The sequence below is a fragment of the Amphimedon queenslandica genome, unplaced genomic scaffold, assembly GCF_000090795.2.
Source record: "Amphimedon queenslandica unplaced genomic scaffold, v1.1 AMPQUscaffold_11293_Cont15206, whole genome shotgun sequence".
Taxonomy (NCBI): domain Eukaryota; kingdom Metazoa; phylum Porifera; class Demospongiae; order Haplosclerida; family Niphatidae; genus Amphimedon; species Amphimedon queenslandica.
The window spans coordinates 1-9,023 of record NW_003548464.1 but is presented as its reverse complement, the minus strand read 5'-3'; the positions used below and the strand labels follow the sequence as shown (position 1 = coordinate 9,023).

Genomic DNA, 9,023 nt, shown 5'->3' with positions numbered 1-9,023 from the left:
ATAGCTTGATGGTTCCTGTTGATCTGCAAAGTGTGACTTCTTGTAAGCGTCCAGTTCTTACTACCCTAGCACGTGCTACATTTATATCGTTAGATCAAAGATTGACCAACACACCATCTGCTACATCCAATATTTCTGACATGTTCATGTTTTATGCTTTCTCTGGAACAGGAACTTCTATTGTCCTGGGAGAAGACTCAGTCACAGTAGTAGGCCTCACAATGACCTCCATAGCATTGTTAGAATTACTCTTCTTAACTGCACAGTTGGTAAGATGGACTGGGCTCTTAGCTGCACAAATGGCAGAGAACTTTGCTCGACTTTTACAGTCGAATCCAGCAATCCTAAAGGGGCTTCCATCATCAGTCACCTTCCCATGATAGTACTGCCTTCATTAGTGCTCTTCTTTATGGGAGACAAGAACTCAATTGCAGCATTAAACTCAGCATTACAGCCCTCTTCTGTAATATAAGAGAGGCTCTCAAAAGTCAGTCTTTTTCTTGACATTGCTTTAAATTACCATTAGAGAATGCAAAAACTTGAAATTATAGCAAGTAAGCAATTTATCCCCTTTTATACTGTTTTGCATAGAGTATAAATATAGTAACAAATGATGTCATTATTACATCTGCTGAGTTTCTTCAAGTCTACATTACCTAAAAATTGTCGTCATAACTGCTGAGTGGATTTAAAGCTTGCAGAACTTCATCATGATGACGTAATACAATTCAGTAATTTTATGTATACACTTGGCATCTTACATTGCCACTCAAACCAAAGTTAGTAACAGTTACATCATAATTATTTATATGAACAGCAGAGATATATAAAAGAATTTTCAGATCATTTGCAACATGTTTGATCTAAAGACTGAAACAATCACGAAGTATGGCTACTTCAGGAGACAGCTCTGAAAAGGTAACTGATGAAATGTAGACAGATGAATACATTTTGACCGTAAAATTGATATAGTGTTAAACAATTATCATCAATCATTTCAGGGTCAATACGATGACTGTTCAATAAAGTCAACAAAACAGGCTTCAAGACATGAAGTTAAACTATGCTGGTATCATGTTGCTGCAATACACGTGAGTTATGTCACTAAAATTGCAATGTACATTAAATTTTATAAAGAAAGGACTTGAATGTATTCTTATTAAAATATTGCAAGAATCAGAAAAATGAAGAACATGTATCATGTCACATGCATGCAAGAATGTTTAAAAGAATTGATTCAACCAAAAGCAAACGGAGAAAAGGAGACAAGTTATACTAAAATATAATTATAGTAAATAATTCACAATTTCTTTCACAAATTAATAGTATATATGAAGAATGTAAACAAGACATAACTTTTACATTAATTTGTCGAAGTTGATTTTTCTTTCATTACAACTATGAATTATTGTGATAAAAATCATTATACTTCAATATCTAGGTCTTCATTAGTTTTTACACATTATATTCTTCGGCAATACGTGCTTTACATGTAATCTATGTCCAATCATAATAGGGCTCTAACACCACTACTATACACTGTAAAAACAAGGATGTATACATCACACAAAAATGAGTGTGACCTCTTTGCCACAATAGTCACACTGAAGGAGTGCGTGTTCTACACACAACTGTTGTGTAGCATTTGTACATGTGTGCTCTTAACGCATATCAAGGTGTGGAGTTAACACATTTTTTATAAAAGTAAAAATCTTTATAAACCTCTAAAACCAACAACAAAAAACAAACATAAACAAAAATAAACACCAAATAATAACACAGTGCCTAGTAAAAAGCTTTATAATAATGTACATGTACCTATAATAATAAAAAAATGTATAAAAACTATAGAAACAGAAGTTAAAACCATATACTATTTCGTTCATAAACTATAATAATACAGTGCCTAGTAAAATTAGCTTGGTACTTAGTAATAAAACAAAATCAGTAGAAAAATAAGTTTAAACCCTACTATTTTGTTTATATTATGTCTTCCATAGTTATAGCTGTGAATAAACGACTGACAATTTGAGAGCACTTTGTATCATGCTTATCTAGCAGAATCTTTTCAAAGAGATGATATAGACTTGTCATTCCTTTAGGATACACCATATCAAAAACAAAAAAAGCAGAAAGTAAGTATAATGGAGCTAAAGTAATTGAAATTTTACATAGAACCTTCTTTTCCATTACCAAGAATACCTCCATTACATCTTTTATTACTAGGCATGGTGAATTGAAACTTGTATCTTTTGCTGCAACAGTGGGACTTAAACTAACCTAGTTTTAAATTAAAATGATTGATTTATTGTAATAATAAGAGTAAGTTACTTACTGGTATTGATATCAATAACTTTTCTATATCAGGTTTAATTTTGTGGTCAGGAACAAGAAAAGGTAATAGCTTCAAAAGTCCAGCTGTAACTTTATCAGCGCTATCTATAATGATATCATAATAATTTATTGATACAAAAATCATAATGATCATTATTATACTGTACTTGGAAGGGTTTCACATAACAAGGAAAGTTCTTTGGCTTTCTCCTGTTCTGCACCATGCAAATTACTGCAACAGACACACACCATTCTCTTGATCCACTTTTCAGTCCAGCTACATGTATATGTCTGAATTAATTGTGGCTTGTGTAAAATTCGACAAAATTCAGCTAGAAGCTATAATAACTTTTAAAATACATAATTTTGCACTACAAAAATACCTCATCCTTGTTACTCAAAAATGGATACTCATCCAGAAGTTGCTCCACTGGCCTTACATTAGTCAACATATCATTACGCCTCATTTCAAACGATAATATCATAGCCTCTGAAACAATCACCATATTTGGGTGAACCTTATATATGAACTATAGATCCAAAAACAAAATACCAAAAACTAACCTTTTTGTATTCCATTTTAAGCAATTTATTGTGCCTCATAAATGATGTTTTATCCTCACCCACAGGAAGTTTTTCTAAACCTGATATTTTTGCCTTTTGCTTTCCTTTACGCTTCAGTTCAACCTTCACATCTGATTGATTGGAAGTATTAATGGTTTTGCTGCGTCTAAATTCACGAAATCTATCTCGTAATGCTTTGATGATATGCCCCTGCATTGATACTTAATTATTCAAAAATGAAAATACAAAAAACTTACATGTCCTTCAGTGTCTAAAGGCGATACAAGAAATGGGTACTTTTGAACAATTTGCCTCACTACTTCTTGATATTCTAACGTTTTTGGATGTTTAGTGTACATAAACATAACGTTAGCTATCCTTGTGAAGAACTTAGCCTGTAGTTTTGGCTGAAGATTCTTCATTTTTAGTCCAATTTCAATATCAGGGGTATAGTGCTTTGGAAACGGAAATGGACTTGGTATCTTATGATCCTCTTCATTTTCAACAGTAATAATAGCAGGACTTGCATTTAATTCTATTTCTATGAAGTGAATGATAAGTTTATTAGTACTTTCATAGTAAAATTATTACACCTGGTAAACTTTAGCATTGCATACTTACTTGACTTTTTGCTAGGGGGTGTCTCTCCTAAAAGATTTCCACTAACACAATTATCAGAAACAACTGATTCATCTAAGTAAAATTCAAAAATCTGGCATAATAAAGACTTATACTGAACATAAAATAATGTAAAAGTGGATATTTTCTCTATTAACATTTTGATACTTAATAGAAAAAAATTACCACTTACCTAATCCTTTTCTAAGTGACGTTTCTCCTAAAACACTTTCACTTGTATCATTACTGAAAACACCTGCACGCATAATTCTATTAGCAAAAAATATTTTTAAATTACCTTCCTCTATCAAGCTACCAAAAGGTTCATTTAGCATAGTTATATCAATATCATTTACTAGTGCCAAGCTATTAGAAATAATACCAGCTGGTATAACTTCAGAATATGATGCTTGGTGATCAAGACTAGTTGCCACTGAATTTTCAGAAAATGAGAAGCTCTAAAGGCAAAGAAATGATATATTCATGGCACAATACTTACATCACTGTTTGAGAGTGATTCAAAAGTGTTTGCAGCTGGTGTTTCTTGCTGTACCACCATGTTATGACTTGCTGCCTCAAAAGTTTCCACTACCTAAGAGACCTACATATGACCAGCTATGGTACACATTAGTCTACTTACACCATCGTTTGAGCGTGATATCACCATGATCTTTTCTTTGTCAGCTGGCACGTAATTTTCAGGAATATCAACCCATTCCTCAAATACTTCATCGTAGTATTGTAAAAAAAACTCCCCTTTCGCAAGACTAAAATTTCGAGATACAGCACATTCTATTTCATCTGAGGATTTAGCTCCAATTATCTTTTTTGAATTCAGATAGCAGAGTAACACTCGCGGTCCTTCACAAACAGCCATTATACACCTGCACTGCAAAGGATCACGTGCAGCCATCACCATAGCAACTAGTATACTATAAAAATGTCCCAACTGCAATGCACTCTTTGTTCCAGCTTTGCTTCACCAACATTTCAGGGAGTATTGCGTCACATAGGAACAGAACATGCTTTTGATAGCAACTTTCATTTGCAATGTGGATTAGATGGATGCCCAAGAACTTTTAACAAATACAGTTCTTGGCGGTCACATCTCTATCGTAAGCATCATATGCAAGAAAAAGTCAGCAGAATTAATGACTCTCTTCCAGATACAACACATGATGATGTAAGTAATAAATTAAATTATAATCATGATTTTTAAAAATTTTTACTCATTTAAGGAATATTTTGAAACAGACAGCATTCATGACACAACCACTAGCACGTGTGACATACAAGCAGAAGATAGTCAAGATACTCCACTGGATCTAAAGAAAATTTCTGCCCAATTTATACTGTCGACAAGGGATGGCCACAATCTAACTCAATCTGCATTGGATGGAGTACTTACAGGTGTAACGATGTTCCATGAACAAAATATAGAATTAGTTAAGGCAAAAGTAATGAAAGTATTGAAGGATAATGATGTGTCTCAGGCAGTAATCTCAGAAACAAGTACCATTTTTAAAGAAATGCAATGTCCTTTTGATGACCTGGAGACGGAATATAAACAAAATCAGTACTTTAAAAAACATTTATCTCTATTAGTGAGTCAATAATAATAATAATCGTCAATAAACTAATTTAAATTGCTTGTACATATAGGAGCCAGTTGAACGTGTATTGGGAAGAAATTTAGTCCAGTCATCATCTCTCGGTTCACATATTAATTATGAGTGTTGCTATGATATACCGCTGTTTCAATCTCTCCAATGTATTCTAAAAAATGATGGATTTTGTGAACAGGTTGTCAACTTGTCATAAAATGAAATATCTAACATAATTATAATAGATTTTTAATTCTAATGCTGCAAGTGATGGAATTCTGAAAGATTTTTGTGATGGGCAGCTGTATAAAAACAATAGCTTGTTCTGTTCTGCTCCTCATGCACTGCAATTGTTCCTTTATTATGATGACGTAGAGGTATGCAATCCTCTAGGCTCAGCTGCCACTGTTCATAAATTAGGTAATGAAATATGGGGGCATACATGTATGCACATGCATAATTAACAATATGAATCATTCACAACAATAAATACAACTACATGTATAACTTTCATGATAGGACTCTTTTATTACACTCTTGGGAATATTGAGTCACGCCATCGAGCAAACCTTGATACAATTCAGCTGGTGTCAGTTGTAAAATCAAGTTATATAGACAAATATGGCATGGACACTATTTTACAACCATTTATAGAAAGCATTCAAATACTTGAAAGTGTATGTTACTTATTTATCATTTTATATACATTAATTTTCATATATACCCTTATTTGTAGAGTGGTGTTGAGTTTATAGTTAAAGGTAATAAACGTCACCTGAAAGGAACCCTCTGCCTAGCAATTGCAGACAATCCTGCTAGTCAAGCACTAGGAGGGTATAAAATGCTAGCATCAGCTCTTCGAAAATGCAGACATTGCTTAGCTGTCGATTCAGAAATTCAAACAAAGGTATTTTATATACTTATTTTTATTTTGACAAATTTTACTTACAAAAAATTGAAAGGGCTAATATAAACAACACTAGTAGGCTGTAGTAGCTACATTAAAAATACTGGTGTAAAATAAAACTATGTTCATGCATACATGTACATGTAGAAACATGTACATATAAATGTACCATGTTACAGTAAATTCAAAAATATGGTGTAATTCAGTATTATAACACATACATGACATGCATGTACATTATACATATGCATAATTATTACATGTATATACACACATACAGTACATGTACATGCATATGTTGCATGTAGTGTATACACATGTACATGTATTTGTATTATATTCTATCATATTGAACTACTACATGTATAAATTATGTATAACTTACAGTTTTTTGCTGAAGAGTTTGAACCTCGCACTAAAGAAACACATAGCCATCATATTCGCTTGTTGCAAGGACCCCTCCATGATCATGTTTCAACAACCTATGGCATCACAAGAGACACTGCATTAAATAAAATTAAGTAAGCAGAAATAATATTGCTGGTAGTAAAGTAACATGTACATTTACATGTATTATAGGTATTTCCATGTAACTATGGGACTGCCTCCAGATGTGATGCATGATATTTTAGAGGGTGCAATGCAAGTAGAATTACGCTGTCTACTTACTGCTCTTATTAATGATAAGATAATCAGCTTGCCAGTGTTAAATGAGAGAATTTTATCACTTCCTTATGGTAATGATGTTAGCGATCACCCAAAACCACTCCCAGAGACATATTTCACTAGAAACACAAAGAAAATGGGAGGTTAGATTATTTTATGTACGTTGTACCATTATGATGCTTCATTTTTAAAATTATAGCTAGTGAAACTTGGGCATTGGCACGACTTTTACCAATTTTAATTGGTGACTTGGTATCAGAAGAAAATGAGTATTGGCAGTTATATATTTTATTTCTCGACATAGTACAGATAACAATGGCACCAAAATGTACTGTTGGACTTGCTGCACACTTACGTCAATTGATTCATCAACACCATTCAACATTCCTTGAGTGTTATCCAGACAGAACACTTACACCAAAACTCCACTACATGATACACATTCCTCAATGGATGATAAAGTAATATAAAATAGTAATTATTATTAATCATTATTGCCATTAGATGTGGACCACTAAGTAAATTATGGTGCATGCGTTTCGAAGCTAAGCATCGGTACTTTAAACAAATTGCAAAAGTCGTAGGTAACTTTAAAAATATTGCAAAAACCCTTGCTTATCGACACCAACGACGCATGTGTTACATGTTATCAAAGCCTCACCTTATATTTAAAGATGCTATTGAATCTGGTCCATGTAAGTTAAATCTTTCACCATAATTTCATTACATCCTTATAGCTTGTGTAAAGGAAGCATCATCACTTGAATACACATCAGCTTTTTTGAGTTACTTTCCAGGTTTCAATCTAAGAACTCAATTAAATATGTAAGTTTCATGTTTCATGTACACACATGTAATTCAAATTGACTATACAATAACTTTTACATGCAGAGTGAATTGGATTAATGTGAAGGGCACTCAGTACAAAAGAAATGACTGCCTTCTAATTGAATTTCAAAATGATGAACCAGTTTTTTCAAGAATTGCTGATATTGCTTTTGTAGAGTCATGTCCTGGTCCCATTATTATAGGTGAAGCTCTGACTACTTTGTCATACAATTCTCATTATCACTCATATGAAGTCCGTTCAAATGGTACTTTCCTTATCATTGATTTAGACAAAATAATAGATCACAATGTCCTAACAATGTATCAGACATTTCAGAACTACTCTACTTATTATATAACTCTCAAATACTACATAATAAATGATTTTGATGTTTAAGTATAATCATTACTACTAACTTTTTGCTTTGTTATACATACTCTTGCCACTATATTTGACAACTCATGCACCCTTAAGATATGTCTAGAATAGAGATTGAATAAGTAATAATCATGTAAATAACCACAAAAACTCGCAACAATCATGATTCTTCTTAAGGCAGCCATTTTTTGTAAAAACCACACCCAAAATTGTATACCATGTGTGATCACACAAATACACGTGTAGTATTTACACTGCATGAAATGTGTAAGGTAAACAAAGAGGGTGTAAGTAGGGCATTGTGTTACTGCCACACCATATGTGTGTAATAGAACCAACTTTGTATTTAGAGTGATTGTGTACGAAAAACTGTTTCATGATTCAAGTAGAAGGATATTCCTAGGTGCTTCAAGTTATGACCTTTCAAATGAGGGCCAACAACTTCAAATTCATTTAATAGTGTCACCGATTTGACTACCGACGGTTGTCCTGGAGGAAATAAAAGATTGAGGATCGTATTTAATGAACTTTTATGTCATCACTTGTCTCAAACTCACTATCAATAGTGAGTACCTCAACGGAATGAAATAGCTTTTCAAGTTAAGCTTCCTGATGAAATGAGGACTTCATAGGTATGGCTCAATTGTGGATATATATCTATCTGAAAGAATGAGTTTCCTAAGAAAGATACCACAGTCTATGAATTCGTAAACTATATCAGATACAAATCTGTTGTCATGACAATCAGGCGGAAACATTGGCTCAGGAGTAGTAGGGTCAGCAAATTTATGATAATGATTGGCAGTAGTAAGACGAAAGCAAGTCAGAGCACAACGATAAATACCCTGAGTGTTGAGAGTATTTCCTTTCTTAAAGTCAGTGATTATAAAATCCTGATTTATCATAATAGTTAGTTTCAAACTAGAGAAGCTATATAAACTAAAAGTATTATTTTATCTAAACCAACTTGAACTTGTCTCGTACATAATACATAATTCCTAAGTATTGTTTATTTTTAGTGACTGGTGAGGCCAACTTTGAAATGGAAAAAACCAGCCTCACTGTAGGTGGTTTTAATCAACCAGATGTTGCAAGGTACATCATTGAACTTCCTGGAAACAGT

General features: G+C 33.0%; 1 protein-coding gene and 3 long non-coding RNA genes across 4 annotated transcripts; 2 read left to right on the top strand and 2 right to left on the bottom strand.

The window, feature by feature from the left end:
• The first annotated feature begins 1,906 nt into the window (after positions 1-1,906).
• Positions 1,907-2,430, top strand: LOC109589463 (uncharacterized). The gene is made up of 3 exons (XR_002188712.1): positions 1,907-2,135; positions 2,227-2,322; positions 2,368-2,430. It is a non-coding gene; the product is annotated as an uncharacterized LOC109589463 (long non-coding RNA).
• Positions 2,431-2,507: 77 nt separating this feature from the next.
• Positions 2,508-2,924, bottom strand: LOC109589464 (uncharacterized). The gene is made up of 3 exons (XR_002188713.1): positions 2,899-2,924; positions 2,718-2,852; positions 2,508-2,673 (listed from the first exon to the last, which is right to left on the bottom strand). It is a non-coding gene; the product is annotated as an uncharacterized LOC109589464 (long non-coding RNA).
• A 1,999-nt stretch (positions 2,925-4,923) lies between these two features.
• LOC109589462 (uncharacterized) lies at positions 4,924-7,977 on the bottom strand. Its single transcript, XR_002188711.1, has 6 exons — positions 7,939-7,977; positions 7,355-7,498; positions 7,049-7,138; positions 6,697-6,812; positions 6,413-6,509; positions 4,924-5,292 (listed from the first exon to the last, which is right to left on the bottom strand). It is a non-coding gene; the product is annotated as an uncharacterized LOC109589462 (long non-coding RNA).
• LOC109589461 (uncharacterized) lies at positions 7,099-7,970 on the top strand. The gene is made up of 4 exons (XM_020005545.1): positions 7,099-7,154; positions 7,198-7,388; positions 7,431-7,518; positions 7,585-7,970. The coding sequence occupies exons 1-4, from the start codon at positions 7,126-7,128 to the stop codon at positions 7,916-7,918; spliced, it is 642 nt and encodes a 213-aa protein (XP_019861104.1). The 5' UTR covers positions 7,099-7,125; the 3' UTR covers positions 7,919-7,970.
• Positions 7,978-9,023: the final 1,046 nt, after the last annotated feature.

What these genes read in the sequence shown, in the direction of transcription:
- LOC109589461 (XM_020005545.1), top strand. Translation starts at nt 7,126, where the DNA reads ATGATACACATTCCTCAATGGATGATAAA. An exon ending in ATTCCTCAATGGATGATAAA is followed by an intron (nt 7,155 to 7,197) that starts GTAATATAAAAT and finishes TATTGCCATTAG; the next exon opens with ATGTGGACCACTAAGTAAAT. An exon ending in TGCTATTGAATCTGGTCCAT is followed by an intron (nt 7,389 to 7,430) that starts GTAAGTTAAATC and finishes ACATCCTTATAG; the next exon opens with CTTGTGTAAAGGAAGCATCA.